The 21,782-nt window shown below is 47.7% G+C and overlaps 1 protein-coding gene across 1 annotated transcript in view; it reads left to right on the forward strand.

Annotated features, from left to right (window-relative positions):
• Window positions 1-6,443: 6,443 nt before the first annotated feature.
• LOC149306515 (unconventional myosin-XV-like) overlaps window positions 6,444-21,782 on the forward strand; it is a 41,352-nt gene continuing 26,013 nt past the window's right edge. Inside the window, 23 exon segments of the mRNA XM_089540893.1 lie at window positions 6,444-7,694; window positions 8,570-8,649; window positions 9,614-9,677; window positions 10,077-10,186; window positions 10,609-10,683; window positions 11,033-11,123; window positions 12,276-12,316; window positions 12,318-12,396; window positions 13,098-13,211; window positions 13,434-13,595; window positions 13,840-13,953; window positions 14,311-14,369; window positions 14,590-14,713; window positions 15,436-15,531; window positions 15,905-16,036; window positions 16,356-16,481; window positions 16,737-16,814; window positions 17,366-17,520; window positions 17,823-17,868; window positions 18,476-18,600; window positions 18,859-18,976; window positions 20,055-20,230; window positions 20,644-20,728. Coding sequence (XP_089397019.1) covers window positions 6,444-7,694; window positions 8,570-8,649; window positions 9,614-9,677; window positions 10,077-10,186; window positions 10,609-10,683; window positions 11,033-11,123; window positions 12,276-12,316; window positions 12,318-12,396; window positions 13,098-13,211; window positions 13,434-13,595; window positions 13,840-13,953; window positions 14,311-14,369; window positions 14,590-14,713; window positions 15,436-15,531; window positions 15,905-16,036; window positions 16,356-16,481; window positions 16,737-16,814; window positions 17,366-17,520; window positions 17,823-17,868; window positions 18,476-18,600; window positions 18,859-18,976; window positions 20,055-20,230; window positions 20,644-20,728 — 3,501 coding nt within the window.

Genomic DNA, 21,782 nt, shown 5'->3' on the forward strand with positions numbered 1-21,782 from the left:
GTCCATGGTTCTCCTTTCAGAACATAGATGCCTCCTTTCTCATTCCTTTCCCCCCAAAAACAGTGGTTTGAATCATCTTGGCGAGTCTCCATTGGCACAGACCCACTGGATGAATGCTTTTGCAAATCCCATTGATTCAAAGGGTGTATTATTGTAAGTTCGGTGCAACTCAGTTTTACATTTTCAGCCCACTGAGGCTGAGAGAGTGTGACTTGCTCAAGGTCACTGAGTGGGTTTCATGGCCAAGCGGGGACTTGAACCCCGGTCTCCAGACTCATAGTCCAATGCTCCCAAACCGCTATGCCATGATGGCTCTCAGTGTAAACTCCTTTGGCCCTTTAAGCTTAGTTTGCAGTGATTGGAATCAGCTGAGTGGGCAAAACGGGAGCATTTTCCAAGCAGCTCAGAAAGTGAGATGATGCAGGATTCATGCAGGACTAACCCTTCCAAACCAGGGCTGTTGGAGGGTAGCCTTTAAGCAACGCTGGTGTCCAAGAACAAGGGGATTTTGTACTGAGTACCAGTGTTGTGTAGGAGCCTGACTATTAGACTGCAACTTTGGAATCCAGGGTTCGAATCTCGGCTCAGCCATGAAGCCCATTGGGAGACCTTGGGTGAGTCACACTCTCTCAGCCTCAGAGGAAGGCAATGGCAAGCTTCCTCTGAATAAATCCTGCTATGAAAACCCCAGGATAGGTTCACTTTAAAAACAATGAAGTAGCCAGCCAGCTTTGTTGGGTTGTTGTTGTTATTTCCTTGTGGCTGAGAGAGTAGTGTGACTTGCCCAAGGCCACCTGTTGCTTCCCCTTGGACTTCCTTATAACCCCTCTTGCCAATGCCAGCTTTCCCTGGCAAAAAGGAATGCCTATGTCAGGGATGGAGAAGCCTAAACATTAGGGTTGCCATCAGTTGGAAATGACTTGAAGGCGCACAACAACAACAACAACAACAACAAACCAGAGGTTGGTTGACTGGCAACTTCATTGTCTTTATTGTTTGCGCATCTCCTCCATCCCTGACGTAGGCAGCATTCCTTTTTGCCAGGGAAAGCTGGCATTGGCCGGAGGGATTGGGAGCAGGAACACCTGTCCAAAGGGAAGCAACAGTTGTCAAGGGCTTCAGCTTGCGGCAACAGTTTTCTCACCTGTGGGTTGAAAGAGGTGTGAGCGCCAACCGAGGAGAGATAGCATCAGGGGTCTTTTGTCCTCGTCCCTCAATTTGGACAAGTGGCCCAAATATTTAGGGCCGCTCTTGGCTTCTGTGACATCAGAGATGGAGTGCTACTTGGAGTTTGCAGATTAACACACCTGCTTTTGGAAACCTCCAGGTGTCAGGGCCGGGTGATATGCTTCCAAAAGGTAAGTCTTGGGACATAACTGGTTTTGGAACCTCAGGGATATAGAGATGGAGGAGAGAAGGAAGAAGGCATTGCCCCCCGATACAAATTCTGTGCCCCAATGCAATTTTCCTTCCATCCCCAAATAGCTATCCTTGCAATAAATGCAGTGCAACTGGGGATAAGGGAAGGTGCACACACTTTCCTTTACTTGCCTTACCCTGTAACTGTACCCGGCTTCCTTCGGTTTATCTTCCAGCTGCGTTTTTGGTGTCTTTCCCGGACACCATGCTGCTCTAAAATGTCTCCGCAGCTGCTTGGAGGAAGGGATAAGGTGTCATTGGGCAGAAAGCTTCTCCCAGCAACAACACGCTGTGTTAGCCTTGCCATGGCAAAATCCTCCTCTGTCTTCACTTCTGGGATGCTTCTCTTAAACTATCCTTAAGAGATAAAGCCACATTTGTTGGTTTTGTTAGCTGCTCTTGAGTTGACCCCAATTTATGGCAGCCCTGTGGATGAGACATTTGCAAGACCACTTACCTTCCACTGTTTTGCAAATTCTGCAAATTCAGGTCCTGCAAATTCATATCGATGGCCTGATTTCCCCCGTATGATAGTCTCCAGAATGCTGTGTGCTGTGGCTGTACATCCCACATTGTGCCTTGGGGCTTTCATTTTGTGCCTTGGGGTTTTGCCCCTCACAAAGTAACTCACTGCCCATTGCAATTTCATAACGCACATCAAAATGGAACCAAGTCATTGACATGCGTTGTGCAGTGTTGCTCTGTTGCATGGGTTTTGTGTCACCCAGGCATCATGTATCTCTGCATGCGGGTGTTCATGCTACACACTGAGGGGAGATTGGATTGCAGCCATTGTTTCCATTTAGAATCAAAAGTGGGAAATGTCAGCAAGTCCAAGCAACATTTGTTGTTGTTGTTGTGTGCCTCCAAGTCATTTTTGATTTATGGCAACTCTAAAGTGAAGCTGTCATGGGGTTTTCTTGGCAAGTTTATTCAGCAGGATTTTACCATTGCCATCCTCTGAGGCTGAAAGAGTGTGACTTGTCCAAAGTAAATTTGGTTGTATTAGGCTTTAACTGTTCAGAGGGGAACACACAATGTGTTCAAACTGTTCCAATGTGCTGAACTTTCTTCCTCAAATGGGTTCAACACCTTGAATAATTTCATTATAACTCCAAAACCTGGATTCCCCATTGAACTGACATGGATTCCGCCACTGTTTGGTATCTTTCATTGTATGTTTTATCTGTAATTGTAACACTATTGTAGTATTTATTTTTAAGTTTGCAACAACACTTGTAAATTTTACAGATTGCACCAAGAGCCAGCATGGCGTAGTGGTTTGGGTATTGCACTGGGACACTGGGAGACTAGGGTTCGAATTCTAGCTTGGCCACGGAACCCATTGGGTGACCCTCTCTCAGCCCCAGAAGAAGGCAAAAGCAAACTCCCTCTGAACAAATCATGCCAAGAAAAACCCATGATAGGTTTGCCTTAGTTAGAAATTCCTTGAAAGTACACAGCACAACTGCAACCCAGTCCAGGTGTGCCCTTCTCTTTGAGAACAGGTGTTTTCCTCCATGGGAGAAGTGGCAATCCTAGGCTAAGCCTTTTTGAGCCACTTGGGTTGGATCTCGGTGAGGCTGAGGAAATGCATGGAACTGGGATTGGAAAGAGAGCCAGTTCTTGTGTTTCAGCTCCGTTCCTTCTCTTGGCATCCTTGAAAGCAGCTTCGCTTCTCCTTCGGAAGGATCTCCATCATGTGGGGCTGGAGCGGCCCCACTTGCATTATTCATATGGGTGTCAGCCTGGGGAGATATGGTTACATCCCAGCCTTGCAGTCAGAGACTATACCTTGACTTCTTAACTCCCGGCACCTGGCTGAAAACACACCAACGGAGAGGAATGCGAAAGCCGCTTGGGGCTGGTAGAACGTCAGAGAACCATGGAGGGCAAGGAAGGTGGGATGAGTTCGAAAGAGGAGGATGAGTTCAGAAGCAACTTATGCTAAGGATGGAGACTGAGTTGGCCCAGAATGTCTTCGAGGAAGATTACTGAGGTCAATAACACATCAATGGAAGCAAAGCATGCACAGATGCTATGCAGAGATGCTATGGAGTCTCACCGAACCCCCTAAGAAGGTAAATAAAAGAGGACTCATCTTTCTTTGTAGTTCTGAAGCTGCTTTCCAGTACAAGGGCAATTCAACTAGTTGTACAAATGTCCCTGTTTCTGCTACAAAGACCTTGATGTTGACTTGGAAAGAGGCAGCATGTGGATTTCCCTCTGAGAAAAGTAGACTTTGTGGGAGGGATTGTGCCCCTTCTTTCGCCTCCTTTGTGGATGTTTTTCTTGCCAACCTCTGCCTGGCGGTGAACTTTGTGGCAAAGTGGCCGAGACAAAGCAGATCATGAGATCCCAGCCCCACCGAGAAAATGGTTAAGAAAGGGAAAGAGGAGGCCAAAGGGAGGAAGGCGAAGGCGGTCAGCGACTCGGATGAGGTGTCAGAAGATGCCGAGGTGAGCAAGAGCAATGCAGAGGAGAGCGAGTTGGGCAGCGAATTGGTGGAGGAAGAGCCGCTGGAGGAGAGCGAGGAAGACCCAAAGAAGAAAGGGAAGGACAAGAAAGGGGCAGCCAGAGGGGCAGCAGCAAAGAAGGCGGCGGCAGCCAAAGGGGGCAAAAAAGGGACGTCGGAAGAGGAGGAGACTGAAGATGCTTCGGGCAAGAAGAAGAGGCAGATCAAAGGGGCCTCCAAGCTGGTCATGGGCCTGGCCACCGAAGATGCCAAGAAGAAGAAAGGGGCCAAGAAGGACAATGCCAAAGCCCCGGTGAAAGGGGCCGCCAAGGCCTCGGCCAAGAAGGGGGCGGAAGCTTTGCCGAAGAAGAAGCGCAGCCTGAAGAGCACTTCCAGGATCTTCATGGGTTTCAAAACAGCGGGACGCAAGAAGACGCCCAAGAAGTCCCAGTTCAAGAACACCTCCCGGTTCTTCTGGGGCCTGAAGAAACACAGCACCAAGAGGAAGACGACCAAGAAGAAGAACAAGGGGGTGCTCAAGTCCACCTCCAACCTCATGATGCGCTTCAAGGAACTGGGGAGGAGGAAAAAGAAAAAGACAGCGGTGCCCAGCACCGGAGAGACCAAGAAGTCGTCCTTCCTGCTGATACGTCTAGGAGGCAGGAAAGCGGAAGACCAACGGGGCAAAAGGAGCAAGGCCAACCAGAAGTTCAAGGCCCGGGCCCAGATCGTCAGCAGAGTCGTGGCCGCCACCAACTGGCTGACCCAGAGGTTCCTCTCCAAACATCGCCATTGCCCAAGGGCAACCGACGAATCCTGGCTGTCTAGGATCGGGGCCAAGAAGCTCCCCTTCCCTTCAGGGGACGAGGTCCTGAAGCACCGAGCAAATATGAGAAAGGTTCCTGGAAGCGACGCTCTCTACAGCCAAAATCAGGAGATATACGGCTATTGGGAAAAATTGGATTCAGCCGCACGGCTCAATTGCTACAATGACTACCAAGAAGCGGGCAATTACGGCCCAGAGACCCCTTCCCGGTTTGGTTATCCTGAGAAAGATGGACATTGTAGCAGCAGGAGTCTTCTTGCTGATGAGGAATATGGCCCGGTTGAGGAACCAGTGGACTACTATGACCAAGACCGATATGACTACCACAACTACGAAAATCAAGAATGTGACCCTTCTGGCAGTTATTCACCTTACGAACCCTACGATGGCTCCGGAAACGATTACGAAGTGGCCAGAGGAGCGCATGGGCCCAGTTACGAAGAGACAGGCCAAATGGGGTATCCCAATGAAGATGTTTACTCTCAGCATGAAGTCAGTTACAGTGAGGGCGAGTGGCCGGCTGAGACCCAAACTTCCTACAACCCTTATGCCTACTCCTTGGATGACATTGCAGAGACGGACGAGACAGAAGGCGCGGACGGAAGCCCAGGCGCTTACTCCTTCCCTTCTTCTCCTCATTTTTCCTTTGAACAGCAAGACTGGGGAGAGGCTTTGACTTCTCAGCTGCCTTTGAACAGGCATTTTCGGCTTTTTCCGAGGCCCCAAGTGAAACTGTTTGGCAGAGACAAACTCGACGTCACTCTACCTCCTTCCCCGCATCTTCCCTTTGGCTCTTGGGATCCCGAGGAAGAGGAAGAAGAGGAGGCAGTAGAGGATGAATCTGAGCCTTTAATTTCCCCCTTTGCCCAGTTTGACAACCAGAACCTGGACCCTCCTAGGTCACCGGGGACCTTCTCGAAACTCCTGCCTGGCTGTTTTGTCAGCAAGCTGCAAAGACCTCGCTCCATGAACCCAACCAGAAGAGATTTTGGTGGGAGTATGGGTCCAAGCAACCCTGGTACCTACCCAAGGGAATATGGCAGCCCTCTGGGCCAGTTCCTACAGAAGTCCCTCTCCCAACCCAAGCCCATCTTGAAGCATCATAGGACTGGAGGAACAAGCTGGCCACTCAACCCCACTCCAACAGGAAGAGGTCCACCTTCACCATTTGCTGAAAGGTGGCCTACAAGGCCTGCTTCTCCTCAGCTACCGGCAACAAGGCGCTTTGAAATGCCTAGTTCAGACCCGTCTCCTAAACCCGTGAAGAGGTTTGGGGCTCCTCCGGCTTCTCATCCCTCTGTGAGGCTACGGGAAGCTCTCCACGAAGAGTTGCACAACACGCTCCCATTTCTAGGATCGTCTCCCTACAAAAAGGCGACCCAAGGCCTTGGATTGCCTGTAAGGAAACCCAACCCAATAGCTGCCTTCAACAAAACCTCCCCTCAGCTTTCCCAAAGGCAAAACTCATCCTCTTCTCTGACATCACTTAGCTCAAACAGGCAAAGTCAACCCACCGGGAGGAAACCACCAACGTCTGCATTCCAGGCATCATCTTCACCTCAACCAAAGGCATGCCATCCTTTAGCGAGTAAACGCAACCCATCATCCTCAAGCTTAGGGTCAGTTCCTAGTTTAAAGACGGATGTCCCTTTCAGACGCTCGTTGTTCCACATCCCCAATGCCCCTGACCCTTTTGAGCTCCAGGATTCACCTCTAGATCGGGTCCTGGGAACATATACCCCAATGGGTTTCCGCAGCAGCCCAGCTGCGAGTCTGAGGTCTCATTCCTCGCCTCAAATGTCCACCAGGCATTTTGGGTCACCACCTCCTCCATCCCCAAATCCCTTCCGACCGGCGAGAAGAATCAACAATTTCTCTGTTGACCCGCCGGGGAGACTCCCACAAGCTTGGAACCGGCAGAACGAACCCCCAACCAAAGTAGTGAAGCCACTAATGAGGGACCAGTTCATGAGACAGTTCATCCCCCAGTCTCCGGTTTTGTCCGCCAGGGACTCTCCTCGCATGTCGGCCAGGCAAGGGAGCCGGAGGGTCACCATCCAGGAGTCCCCCATAGTTCCGTCTCCTTACGCTCCAACTTTTGATGAGGCCCATGGGTCAGCAAATCCATCCTGGTGGCAGCAAGAAGAATGGGGTTACCCTCCTGGGAACAGAGTAACACCACCCTGGAACCCCTTACCCAAGGGAGGAGGTCCCGGAAGCCTAAGAAGTGTTTCGAGTTTCAATCAGCGGCCCCTGAGTCCTACCCCTAGCACCCGCAAGGCCTTCCTTCAACGTATCGGTCAACCTCTTGCCGGCATGGCACAGCCGATTTCCCCTATTGATATGGAAGATAGGAATCCATACTGGGCACAATACGGTCAGTCTCCGGGACCCTCTCCGGCTCTTTCCAGGCGCTCCTTTACTCGAGATTCATTTGCTGATGCAGCGGTCGCTCTGACACACATGGAACAAGGAGGCTACCCTCAGTCGCCTTCTCCAGCCATGGGCCGCAAATTCTCATCTGGAAACTTGTCCTATGGTGGCAGCCCCAGCAATTTAGGAAGCCCAGTCTCTCAAAGGTCCTATTCGTTCAAAGGACCCCATGGCCGGGGGAGAGGAAGTCCATCCATGGCTCATTCCTTGCCTCTCCAAGATCAGTATAACAGACCAAGAAGACCAGACCCTGCACGCTTTCCTGGTGAGATGCTAGAACATGTAATGGAGGACGGCATGGGGAGGTATGCAGTCGTGACCCCCCAGGTCCAGCGGATGGGTTCCTTCAGGAGATCATCTAGGCAAAACGAACCCTGGTCTGACTACCACACTGTCAGTGTCCATGAGATGCCCAACGAATGGGGCTCCGAGAAGCTCTTCCAGCGTCCGCCGAGCTCTAAGCGTCGGGGGTCCCGCCGTGGAGGAAGCAGCCTCTTCTGGTACCTGACGCGGGGGTCGTATGCGCGCAACCAAGAATATGGTGGGATCCGGCAGTTTAAGGTAATTCAAGGATCCCTAGTTGCCTTATATAAAATCAGAAGACACTGATGTGAACAGTTAACAATATTTGTGGTTTGCTTGTTTGTTTTGCTTATTAGATTAACTATTGGAAATACAAAAGCCAAGTAAGAAGAAAGTCAAGAGGAACCTATTAGATTTGTATACAATGACATATGCATAATGAATTAAGTTCTGGAAAAGAGCTTTATTAATGTGTGCCCAATTGTTTTATTTTGATAAACTCTATATATTAAATTAAAAAGGAATAAAATGTGGCATGATCAGCAGAGGCTCACACTGTCGGTTGTAACACAGGACGGTCCGGCATGCTAATGCTGGGATCCGATCCCTGACATGGAGCCAAGCTCCGAACAAGAGGAGAGGATTAATTAGAGCCAAGCCGACTCCTGTTGCATTAACCAGAGCCAGGCCAAGTGGAGTCCCATTCAAAGCCCAGCCCGGTGTGAATGCCTTTTTAAAAACCCTTTGATGAGGATTTACTTACTGGTCTGTGTGGCTGCCTTGAGACTCTGGTGAGTATGTACTGTTCCCAAAGGTAAAAGAAAGAACGAAAGAGTATTACGCTGGAGACGCGGGTTCAAAACCATCTAGAATGGGTTCCTTATCCTTAGCATCTGATACTCAATGTGGAAGGACCTTAGACTAACAAATTAATTATGACACATGCTTTTGGTACTTAAGATGTCTCTTCCTTTGTCTTGAAGGCATCTCAAAAATCTCCGTTCTTTGGCCTCTGCTCCCCAGTTAATCTCATTTTGCTCGGTGTCCTTTCTCCTGGCAAACGGAGATGCTCCAAGGGCATATGTCTCTGAGCATGCGTTGATCTTCTTGTCTTCTCCATCCACAAAATATAGATGCATCCCGGCCACAATGTTCAGTGTGGGATCCACCAAAATCTGGAAGACGACAGCGTGGAAGATATGACCCAGCTGGAGTAAGTGGCCAAGGGACTCCTAGACGTTGGTGACTCTTAATAGCCACCATCGCCACCCAATACAGTGTTAGAGAAATGTAAATATCCCTGGCCTACAAGGCAGCTTTCTCCCATCTTGGTACCTACAGGACTCCTATTCTTTCCAGCCAGGGTTGGGGCAGATGGTTGCTGTAGTCTAATGTATCTGGAGGACATTAGCTTGGAGAACATTGCTCACAGCGACTCTAAAACAGGGGTGGGCAACTGTGAGAAGCCCCCCAAAAGACTTTTTAGGGCCAAACCTCCACCACATACTTCCTGCAGAATAATAATAATAATAATGCCCCCAAATACCTTCTAGGGCATCTGTGAGGCATTTTCATTGGAGTCGCTAAGGTTGGTGTCAACCCAACGTTTGGCTCACCAAGGCATCGGTTGCAAAAGCAGTGATCAATTAATCCAGTCCAGGTCTTTTCACAAGTGATTAGTCAGTCTAATAAAGCAATCCAAAGGAATAGTCACAGTCCAGGCAGAGATCAAGGCAACAGGAAAGAAACAAAGCTCATGGCTTTCTCCCAAAGATGATGGATGGTTGTCAGCCCTACTAGATCAAGGGATGTGCTGGGATATTTATGGACCCATCTGGGTCCCTATTAGCAGCCTGCTTCTTACTTAAATGCTCCATTGTCTCTCCCTTTCTTGCCATTTCTCTGCAGGGATAGGTATTGTAAGACCAGCTATTCATTTGAGGGTTGCGGTTGTAATGAACTTGGCTTTTGTGGCTGATGGGAATTCAGCTCCTGGGGCTGCTGGCATTGCTGAAGCCCTGGCATGTCCCTTGGGCTCTCGGCCATTTCAGGTGGTCCTCTGTGGCCATTAGTGGGGTGGGATGGGATGCAAAATTGGCCACAGACTCCTTCCCTTGCCACCTCCGCCTCCATTTCTCAGCAAGTGATTTCGCCTCCCTTCTTTCTTTTCATGTCAGGGAACTCCAAGAAAGTGTGGTTCTCCAGAACATCAAAAGGAGGTTTGAACGAGGACTCATTTATGTAAGTTGCTCGGTGTATAATTTCACTTTTGCTTCATTTCCTGTGCTTCAAAAATCATTACCCTTCCAGAAAAATAGTCAATGTGTTTTAGTGGGTTCGGTGTCTGATATGACCTGAGAACACCTGAAATCCAATCCAGTCCATGAAACTGATTGGGTACCTTTGCTAAAGTATGAAAACTGCTCATGACTATATACAGAGTTTTGTGGGGATCAGGGTGACCCTCCAGTGGTCATTGGACTGCATCTCCCAACGCTCTTTGCCACTTGCTAGGAGACTGCTGGGACTTGGAGTCCAACAACATCTGGAGGGCTACAAGAGTCCCACCTTTTGCACAGTGCAAGTATTCAGAGTGTATCTTTTTCCTCCGAGTTTCTCCCTTTCTCTCTCTTTCCCCAGACCTACATAGGCAGCATCTTAGTGTCCATGAACCCTTACAAAATGTACAACATCTATGGGACTGACCATGTGCTACAATACGAAGGCAAAGCTCTGGGGGAGAACCCGCCGTAAGTCTCTCTTACTCCAAAAGAGTAAAAAACAGACAAATCTCCACTTCTCCTTGTTGTTGTTTTTAAAATAAGCAACAGATGCTGATAGTGTCCATGTCAGTGGGGCAGTGGGTCCACTCCAGGCTCTAAAGGGGCCGAAACCTGGTCTTAACTAGATTCAACACCTTGGAGAACACCTTTATTGCTAACCAAACCCTGGCATAGAGTCACTGCCCCACTGACATGGGAGCTACTGTCATTGGGGGGGAAAGGTAGCATGGTTCTAGTGGGTTTTGTTTTCCCTATAGCTGCTACTTTGCTGAAATATTAATCAGATTTAAGCCCGTCTTTGACTGAAGGCATCACATTTTAAAGTCAGTTTCTAGTGTTTTAGTTACCAAAGATGATCCTCTCCTCCTCCTCCTCCTCCTTTCCTTTAGGCACCTTTTTGCAATCACCAATATCGCCTACAGCAAGCTGAGAGATGCCAAACTCAACCAGTGTATTATTATCAGGTGAGTCTTTGTGATCATTTTTATTTAATCTTCATTGCCATGGCAGCCTGTGGTTTGGACTCTCTCTATCAGCTTGGTTCTAGAGACCTGGGTTCGATTCCCTGCTCGGCCATAAAAGCGCATTGGAGTTACTTTGGGCAACTCACAAACTCTCAGCCCCAGAAAACACTGCAACAGGTTCTCCTTTGGGTTGCCATAAGTCAGAAGCAATTTGACGGCACACAGCAAAGTCCAACCCCCTCAAATATCTTAGCTCTGTTGTCAAGCTAGTCTTAGTATTTCAGAGTTGTTTCAATAAAGAGGTTTTCTCGTTGTTTCCCTAAAAGGCTATTTGTTCCATTTCTTTTAGCGGTGAGAGCGGCTCTGGGAAAACGGAAGCCACCAAGTTGATCCTTCGTTACTTGGCGGCGATTAACCAAAAACAATCTGCGACGCAGCAGGTACGCCGTTCCTATGGAAATCATTTCAGCCTCAAAACCCCATGGTTTTTCAACATTTTCCACCCCTGATGTGTCGTCTCACATGGAGCTCCTTTGACTGACAGCTGTAAGGGATGGGATGGGCAGTCAAACTCTTTGGAGCCTCCTAAAACCCTGACTTCTGTTGTTCATTGTTTCCCAAACTCGGATGCCGTATCTTCCCATATGCCTTCTGCTTCCATTATGGTCTTTCCCCAGATAGAGGTATGGAGCGCCTGGTTTGCAGTGCTGGTGTTTCTGCGTGATTTAATGGAGTGGATTAGTTTGCATACGTTACGTTTGCAGTTACAGTTTGGACCCTCTGCACCCTCTTTCTGATCATCCAAAAGTGTAGCTATAGATGGGTGGGAGCAAAAACAGACATTGTATCCCCAAATATGAATTTTGCATCCAATGAAATTTCCCTACAGTCCCCCAATTCCTACCATTGCAGAGGGCAAGGCATTGGGACTCATGCGCACCTAGAACACTGCTGTGTTTTGCTTGAAGGGAGATGTCCAAGGTTTTGAACCTCTTAAAGGGATAGAGTTCAGCACCTTGGAGGACTCCTTTAAGGACAAAGTTAAAACTTGGAGTGGATTTGCTGCCCCAGTGACATGGAAGCCACCATCTCCGTCCCATTTTTCCTCTCCTGCTATCCCTTTTCTCCAGAGTTGCTTGCTTTGCAATTGACCGCTTCCCTTTTATTATTACTTGGCAATGCCTTTCTGTTTTCTGGGCCATCCGTGTGTTTTCTTGTTGCCCCATTAATGCATGATGGTGTATATATTTAATTTCTCTCCTTTGTTGCTCTTTGTCTGGTCTGGGTCAGATTCTCGAAGCCACTCCTTTGCTGGAATCCTTTGGAAATGCCAAGACGGTGCGGAACAACAATTCCAGTCGGTTTGGGAAGTTTGTGGAAATCTTTCTGGAGGAGTAAGTAAAACGCACCAGCCTTTTCCCTTCGTTTGTCTCCCCTGTCTTTCGGGCTGCATGTCTCAAATCCCTATGTTAAGGCTTCGAAGAATATTCTGCCCAGCAATAAAAATACGTTTTGCATGCAGAATGGTCCATGTGTTAATAGAGGTCAGATTTTTCTCAAGGTGCACAAAGTAGTCTCTTGCATTTGTATAGAAATGTGGGGATGGAAAAGATCCAGCCCAAATTCACTGCTTTTTGTCTCTCCATCAGTGGGTTGATCTGCGGTGCCATTACTTCCCAGTACCTTCTGGAGAAATCGAGGGTTGTCTTTCAGGTGAGGCTCTGTGCTTCTCAGTTGTTTCCCTAACAATCCTCTCTTTTAAAGCAGGTGTTGTGTGCCTTCAAGTTTTTTCCACTTTATGGCCATTCTAAGGCGGCCCTATCATGGGTTTTCTTGGCAAGGTTTGTTCAGAGGAGGTTTGCCTAAGGTCGCCCATTGGGTTTCCATGGTTGAACAGGGATTTAGACCTTGGTCTCCAGAGTCAGAGTCATACAACAGTCAAACCTCTGTGCCCTGCTGGCTCTCCTTTGCTTTGTATCTTGAATTCAATGCCCAGTGGCATTTTCTTGGCATGATGTCTCCAGAAGAGCTTTGCCATCATCGTTGACTTACTCTGAGGGCTGTGAGTATGTGACTTGTTCATGGTCACCCAATGGGTTTCCATGGCTGAACAGTGAAGTCCCCATAAGTTGGAAATCACTTGAAGGCACCCAATAACAACAACATCATAACCTGGGATTAAAAGATACATTCACATACACCTTCCCCATTATTTGACTTGCTTGGTAAAAAAAATCCAAACATCCTCCTCTGAGCAACTGGGATTGATGCTTAATGTACCATGAGATCCCCAGGTCCCTCACTGAGGGGTAGCCTCTTAGGTTTTGGCTCTGAAATTTTGGGGCCCAGAGTGGTATTAATTGGGCAACCCACTTCCAGATCCACATTCGGTGCCAATAATGTCTCTTTCGTAGGCCAAAAACGAACGGAACTACCACATCTTTTATGAGATGCTGGCCGGACTCCCTGCCCAGCAGAAGCGGCGATTCTGTCTTCAGGAGGCAGAGACTTACTACTATTTGAACCAGGTATGGACCAGCGTCCATGAAGTCAACGATCCATTGGATAAAGGGGGACATTGTCCATATATAAGGTGCAAGAGGGTGGGAAATATGTATACTAAATACATAAATAAGCAGGAAGGCACTGGATTTTTATCGCAAGCAAAGACCAGGAGACTTCAACTGAGTGAAGCAATGGGCTTAAGTCTACCTGGAGACACAAATCTCTCTCTTTTATGCCTTTCACAGGGAGGGAATTGTGAGATTCCTGGCAAAGTGGACTTGGAGGACTTTCACCGGCTTCTGGATGCCATGGACATCTTGCACTTCACTCCCCACGACCAGGACAGCATCTTCCGGATCCTTTCTTCCATCCTTCACCTGGGAAACGTCTATTTTGAGAAATACGAGGTGAAAGCAAAACCTGGGGAAAGCAAACCTCGATTTTGCCATTTTATATATGGGGCACAGCTTTACTAGAACATTGCCTATAATAGCACTTGAGCATCATAGACTTTGGTGTCCGTCAAGGGTCTTGGAACCAAAACCCAGCGGATACCAAGGGCCCACTGTACCTTTATTTCTCAGCCTTTATAAATACATTATAAAAGGTTACCCATGATGTTGAGCCTAAGCGTAACTCCTTGCTTTGCAGACAGACTTCCAGGAGGTGGCTTCGGTTGTGAGCGCCAGGGAGATCCGCGTCGTGGCCGAGCTTTTGCAAATATCTCCCGAGGGTTTGCAAAGGTCCATCACCTACAAAGTGACGGTAAGCGGCGGGCGAAGGAGGACATCTTGAAATCTGGACACTGCGGGGTGCATGGAGTGGTTAGAAGACCAAAAACTGGAGGGTGGTAAATTCAGAAACACAAGAAGTAGTACTTCTTCACGTGGCTCAAAGCTGAACTGTTGAACTCGTTGCTGCAAGTTGTAGGGGCAGCTGCTAACTTAGCCCACCCTTACTATCCCTGTGTATCAATTTCTGGGGAGTGTAAAGGAGGAAGTTATATTCACGTCTAGTGAGTGAACATCCCATTTGAGCAAAAGAAATCTCAAAAGTAACCTTAGAAATACGTATTTAGTTTCTTCTGATCCCGTTTGGCTTCTCCCTTTGCTCTCTCCATAGGAGACTATGAGGGAGAAGATTTTCACGCCGCTGACTGTTGAAAGTGCTATCGATGCCAGGTAAAAGAGGATGATGGGACCCGAAGTCCTAGAATGACTTGAGGACCAAACTGTCCTGACATGCAAAAAACCATCCAAAACAGGGACCAAAGCTCTAGCTATCTAGCAAAGCAGGGCCAAAATGTTTGAAATTACTGCTCCTTGCATGCAAGAATGAACTTAGCAAAGGTCTATATCTTTAGTCATGCAGTCGTTGTGTTGCTTTTGTGGGTTTTTTCAGAGATGCCATTGCTAAGATCCTATACTCCCTGCTCTTCAACTGGCTGACGGACCGAATTAACAGGCTCATCTACCCCAGGCAACAAACGCTCTCCATTGCCGTCTTGGATATCTATGGCTTTGAGGTGAGGACAAAGCTGGGGAAGGCTTCTCTGAGGTTGCACCCTGGAGTATTCTGGCCCTGAATTGCCCTTGGATTTTGGGAGTTGAAGTCTAAAATACCTGAAGGACCAGCGTATGGGGACCATTGGTGTCATGTGGATGAGATGGGCCTTTAGTCTGATCCTGCACCAGTGTTCTTGGCTGCATCCGCACTGCAGAATTATTCCAATCTGATGCCATTTTAACTGCCATGGCTCCAAGCTATGGAATTCTGGAAAGTGTAGTTTGTTGTGGCACCAGAGTAGAGCCAGTATCTTTGACCCCATATCTTTGGGATGGGGACCTTTGGACCCACATAAAAAAAACCCCAACATATTCTCTCTAGGTCCTCCAGTACAATTCTATGGTATCCTTCCAGTGGACCTTGACCATAGAGCCATTCTTGGAGGACTTAGAAATGCCTAGAGATATGTTCTTTCTAGGAATCTCAAGATCCTCCAGCACAACTCAATGGCCATCTTCCACCAGAAGTCATTCATTTCAATAGGGTTCACTACTATTTATGGTTTTGTGTTTCTGCGGTAAGTCCGGGGATATATTCTCTTTGGTTACAGCGGTTGTACCGTATAAGATTACAGCTGTGATTTTGTATTTCCTATATAGTAAAGTCCTTTGTTGTCTTTGTTTCCTATGGGGAAATCCACCACAGGCCCTTTCAGACTTTCCTCTCCCCTGTTTTCAATAGGATCTTGGCTTCAACAGCTTTGAGCAGCTGTGCATCAACTACGCAAATGAGTATCTCCAGTTCTTCTTCAACAAGATTGTCTTCAAGGAGGAGCAGGTGAGAAAGGGACCCACCTTCTCCTCCAGAATTGGAGGCGCTTGAATCTGTGCGCATGTGTATGTGTATGGGATCGCCAGTCGCACTTCTGAAGTGTCACTGAAGTGTGTCCCGCTCTTCTCCTGTCAGTGAATCGTTCGCGGAGCAGCCATATTTGTAATAACAGGAAGTTCCGTTATGCAAAAAATGGCTGCTCCGCAGACGTTTGAGCAGTGTGGCCTGCCATCCCACCGCCGCGCTTGTGAAGCATTTGGGCCATGATAAATGCTTGGTGTGATAGGGTCCTCTCCTGTATCTTCCCAAAATGTTCTGGCGAAGGTGGCTCTTCTGCAGAAGGAAGCAAAGGCTTTACTTGGTTGTCTTCTGTTTGCAGGAGGAATATATCCTGGAGCAGCTCCAGTGGAGAGAAATCGCCTTCAATGACAACCAGGCTTGCATCGAACTCATTGCCCAGAGGCCTCACGGGATTTTGAAGATCCTGGATGACCAGAGCAGTTTTCCTCAGGTGCCATGGATCATCACTTTAATAGGATGGAGCAATTCTTGCAGCAATTCTTAAATAAAAAATCCCATATATAGAGAAAAGGGCATTGCAGAGGCATCCAACTCTATGGATGATGGGTATAGCATTCAGCCCATGTTCATCTGTTGTTTTTGTGTGCCTTCAAGCTGACTCTATGGTTACTCACTCCTGGAGTTTTCTTGCCAAGGTTCCTTTAGACTAGGTTTGCCTTGCCTCCCTCTGAGGCTGAGAGAGCATGACTCGAACCCAGAGGCTGCTGCTGAACTGACCGGATCACTCCATTCTTCCTCCATCCTTCCAGGCTACGGACCACACTTTCCTCCAGAAGTGCCATTATCACCATGGCGCCAACCCACTCTACTTCAAGCCAAAGCTGCCTCTTCCAGAGTTCTCCATCAGGCACTATGCGGGCAGAGTCACCTACCAGGTGAGAACTTGTTGGCAACGAAAAGGGACAAACACAAAGGGGAAAAGATACAGGGTATATTCTGTTTTTTTATATTACTATCCAACTACTCTTGGTCAGTGACCCCCGTTGCAATTTAAACTCCACTTCCCAGTAGGCTTTCCATGGCTCAGGGCCATGGCTCCCAGAGCAAAAGAGAGGAATCCTGTATGTCTAGGCTGCATTTTGGCACATACCACGTTCTGCATTTCCCCTTCCTCCTTTCCTTCTTTGTAGGTGCATAAGTTCTTGGATAAAAACTATGACCAAGTTCGCCAAGATGTCCTGGACCTTTTTGTCAACAGCAAAACCAAGGTAGGTCTATTTTGGGTGGATTGTGATATGATCCCTGCATCTTCCCAATGGAGTTGGTGTTTGTTCAAGAATTGAAGCATTCGTAAACTGAAGACCACAGTGTTTTTAGACAGATGTGACACTGATCAGAGTCTGTCAAACATGCTCAGAGTCTGCTAGCAAACCAGATTTATAAAGTATGGTATAGTGGTTTGAGCATTGGATAACAACTCTGTGAGATCAGGGAGCAAATCCCCGCTCCGCCATAAAAACCCACTGATCTTGGGCAAGTCACTCTCTCAGCCTCAGAGGAAAGCCAGTGCAACCCTTCACTGACAGACTAGGCTGAATGCCTCACCAAACTACAAGCCCCAGGATTCTGTAGTATGGAGCCATGGCAGTTCTGCAGAGTGGTTACGCCCTTAGTTTCAACCTCAAGGGTTTTTGTGAAGGCAAGATGGATGTGGGGAGGAGAGAATCATGGGTGACGCTCCAAGCATCATAGAGGAAGAATGAATCAATGCCCACCTGGCATCTCTCCCAGGTTTTTACCTATTCTCTTCTCGGCGCAGATGGTGGCCAACCTGTTCTACAGCCATGCCCAAGTCTTGGCCCAGCAGAAGACAATCATGGGGAGGAACAGCACCGGACGAAGGAAATACAAGCCCCAGACGGTGGCAGCAAAGTTTCAGCAATCCCTCTTGGAACTGGTGGAGAAAATGGAGAGGTGAGCGTACATCGCCATTGAGCCATTGGTCAGTCAGGGATGGAAAGAATATTTGAAAATATGGACAAACATAATGAGATGCATGTTTTATCTCCTGCGCAGAAAGTGCTGTTGCCTGCTGCAAATAATGATGTAATTTGGGATTTATTTCTACAAGCTAGTGCCTATTTTGTACACAATAATTTGGAATATATTTTTATATAGAGGCTAAGAACTTTTTGTTTATCTTTCATAGTCTTGAGTTTAGAGAGGGATGGGAAGCGTATATATCCATAAATGAGTAGAAGTATATGTCTTTGCAGGTGTAACCCTTTCTTCGTCCGCTGCATCAAGCCCAACAATAAAAAGGTATCTCTTTGTCCTTTCTTCCCATTTTCCTGGAGATGTGGCTACTTGTGATCAGATCAACCATACTCTTCCTTTGCTCCCACCTTAAACCTCAACTGGTCTCCTTTTCCTAGTCTTCATCTCCCAGTAAACATGACCCTAACCAGCTTTCCTGAAGCAATAACCATACTATCTGGGGATGATGTGAGTTGCAGCATAATCTCTTTGGAGGACACATTGGGGAAAGCTGAACAAGATGATTTCCCCTGCAACGATCCCACCATAATTTTCACTAAAGTCTTTTCTGTTGTCATCAAAATAGCACTTATTTTTTCCAATTTGATTTATATATGGCCTTTGCCCAAAATAAGTAGCACTTCTTTCTGACATCTGCCCAGTCATTTCCAGTTTTGGTCCAAGGGAAATATGTAAAATCCCATTGTTGGAGAGCTCTGTATGGCTCCAAACACCCCTTAGTTTGCAACTGAGGACTAATGGGGACGGTCCCTGCTAAAAGGGGACAGTTGGCCACCCGTGTCCCGGTTTTTCATCTCTGAACTGTAAGAGGGTATGCAAACTGACCAATTCGTCTGCCATTGAAAGCTCTTCTTCCCCTTTTCTCATCCAGGAGCCGGACCTTTTCGAGACGGACGTCGTCAGCGGTCAGTTGCGGCACTCAGGGATTCTGGAGACCATCCGGATCCGGAAGCTGGGCTTTCCTGTGCGCATCCCTTTCCATGTCTTCATTGAGAGGTAATAATAATAATAATAATAATAATAATAATAATAATAATAATAATAAATTGATTTACACCCCACCTCTCCAATGAGATCGAGGTACAAGAAGGACACTGGCTTAGTAAGAGAAGAACATTTGCAAGGTCTTGTATCAGAAGATACAGTCTTTCAGACAGATTGGATGTGTTGCTTGGTCTTCACCACTTGGCCACCTCTTCTTGGAGGACGGCTTAAGGAGAAGGCCTCCTCAAGCCTCCATCTGTGTCCCTCCAGGTACCGCTGTCTTGTGGACATCAGATACGACATCGTCCCGGACGGCTGGAACTGTGTCGGGGTGCTCAAGAAGCTGTGCGCCGTCACCCCAGAGATGTACTCCATTGGAGTCACCAAGGTAGGGCAACTGTGGTTGCTGTCTGCGCTGCGTAAATAATAATCAGCTCCTCGACGCCACATTAATTGCCATGGCTCCATGCTATGCAACTTTGGGAACTGCAGCTTTGTGAGATGTGCCACAACAAACTAGAAGTCCCAGGATTCCATAGCACTGAGCCATGGTGCTTAAAGCATTGTCAAACTGAATTATTTCTGCAGTGCAGATGCAGCCCACGTCTTCCTCGGAATTACATGGTTGTAGGTGGCAATGCCTGGAGTGTGGAAATGTTGTTACTGGGTTTTCTGGTATGTGACAGTGGACCCAGCAGGTTCTTAACTTCTCTACTAAGTATATACTAGTCTTCCCATAGTCAAGGCCATGAAATCTTCAAGAGAGACATTTTTCTCAGTCTCACCACCTTCCCAGGCACTTCTGATAGTAACCTGGGATAGGGCCTTCTCCTCCTGCTCTCCTGCGTCTTTTCTTCTCCTTTTCCTTCTTTTCCCTCCTCTTCCTCTTCTTCTTCTCTTCCTTCTTCTTCCTCTATCCTGTTCCTTTCCCTTTCTCTTCTTCCTTGTTCTCTTCTTCTTTCCTCTTACTCCTCTTCCTCTTTCTCCTTCTTTCCTCTTCCTCCTCCTCCTCCAGCTTCTTCCTTCTAAACGTCTTCTCTTCTTCCTTCTTCCCCTCTTCCTCTCTTCTCCATCTTCTTTATTCTCTTCCTCCTCCTCCTCTTCCTCTTCTTCCTTCTCCTTCTCACCCTCCTTCTCCTATTCTCTTCTTCTCCTTTTCCTTGTTTCCCCCCTCTTTTTTCTTCTTCTTTCCCTCTTCCTCACTCCCTTCTTCTTTTTCCTTTCTCTTCCCCTCTTCCTCACTCCTGTTCCTTCTTCTTTTTCCTTCTTCTTCTTCCTCCTCTTCTTCTCTTCTTCCTCACTTCTCCTCTTCCTCTTCTTCTTCTTCTTCCTCCTCCTCTTTCAAAGCACTTCAAATAGTTTGAGGAGCAGGCCATCCATGGCACAAGTGACTTCATCAGACAAATACCAAGGAAGGTTGGGGAACCAGCCGTCTTCAGGAACGGTGCCATTTCTCCTCCTTTCAGCTCTTCATGAAGGAGAGTGTCTACCAGCAACTGGAGGCCAAGCGAGAGCGCATCATCCACATGGCCATTGTGACGCTGCAACGCTACACCCGCGGCTACTTGATCAAGAAGCGCTTCTATGCCCTTCGACGCAGGATTATCCTCATCCAGGCCCGGGGCCGGGGCTACCTGGTCAGGTGCTGAGACAACTCTTGTTGGAAGTTACTTTTTTAAAGTAAAGATATAAGTACCTATTTGTGGGTGTCAGGTCAAGCTGAACGTTGGTTAGCATCGTCCACCATCATTATCTGATATAACATATTTGGCAAAACTAAGATTTGGAAACATTACTGGAGTCCAGTAGCAACTAGAGGCCCACCGTTTCTTTGCCCTCTCCATCTCATTTAAGAAAACCCCATGTACCTCCTGCCATCTGAGCATTGAGTTCCCCCCTCCCCGCCATGTCAATGTTTGCCATCCTTTTGGTCTGCTCTCGTTTTGTGGGTTATTGTCTTCTGTTTTGGTTTTTCACCCTGGGTAGGAGAAAGTGTTGTTGAGGCTTGGTGTGATCTTTCCCACCTCCATCCCGGGGGGCTTTCCCGTCCTGCAGGCAAAGGTTTCGGAGGCTGCGTCGGACCCTCATCAAGGTCAGGTGCCTGGTGCACATCTACGTCAATCGCCGGAGGTATCTCAGGGTGAGTCCGGTGGCGGCTGGGTTTCCATTTTGGGGGCAAGAAGGGGATGGTCTTGGGTACAGGAGCTGGGTGCATGGTCCCAAGCAGCGTTCCCAAATCTCAAGGTGAGAGGGAAGAATCTCAGGGCGAAAGCCCTGCCTTGACAGACCTCTTGGTGAGTCCCATCTTGAGCAGAACCATGCTTTCAGCTGCTGAGAGGTGCATCAACACATTGGTAAATCCAGTTGGTTCAATTGCTGTACTCTGGTTGAGACTAACAATAGGATTTTGGCCATTGGTATTTTTCATTTGAGTGGCATGTGTTATATTGCTTTTGCTATTTTATGTAAGGGATGCTATTTTAGTTTGCCATTGTATTGAATGGGACTTGAGCATCCACGGGTTTTGTCATCCATGGGGGGATCCTGAAACCAAATCCCAGCAGATGCAAAGGTCCCACTGTACATTTGAGGCTGAGTATCCATCCCAGTTGGAGCAAGAGAATAGAGCAGGATAGAAAATGAAAGACACAACATACAGGTTTTATTAGAGGCAGGTGGGTCTAGTAGTCAAAAAGCCAATGCGTTCCCTCCCTGTTTTCCTCTAATTGTTCCGAAGCATACACATCAAGGACAGCTGAGCGATGCGATTGTTTGAAACCTTATAGATGCACAAAGAGGTCTGGCGTATTCCCAAATGAATAGATCCGTAACCTGCATTACCTGTCTGGCAGGAGACTCTGAATGTCCGGCTGTATTTGTGCCCCACCCTTGATGTTGGAGACTCAGGTGTGGAAGGAAGCTGACCAGATTGCCCTTAGCATTGTCCGAATGGGGACAGGGAGATTGCACCTCAGCCATAAAACAGCAATTTGGGGAGACTACTTCATGCGCATTGCCAAAAGCAGGCTGTCACTGAACAGAATAGGGGTGCCATTGACTGTGATTCAAGGTTGCCCATTGCAAGCCCAGACAGAAAAGTTGGTGGAAGACAGAGGAATAGAGTTAGGAACAGAGTGATGATGGAGAGCGAGGGTGTATTTTTACACTGTAGAAATAACGCCATTTGACACCAC

The sequence above is a fragment of the Sceloporus occidentalis genome, unplaced genomic scaffold (assembly GCF_023333645.1).
Source record: "Sceloporus occidentalis isolate IW3139 unplaced genomic scaffold, rSceOcc1.0.p SCAF_10, whole genome shotgun sequence".
Classification (NCBI taxonomy): Eukaryota; Metazoa; Chordata; class Lepidosauria; order Squamata; family Phrynosomatidae; genus Sceloporus; species Sceloporus occidentalis.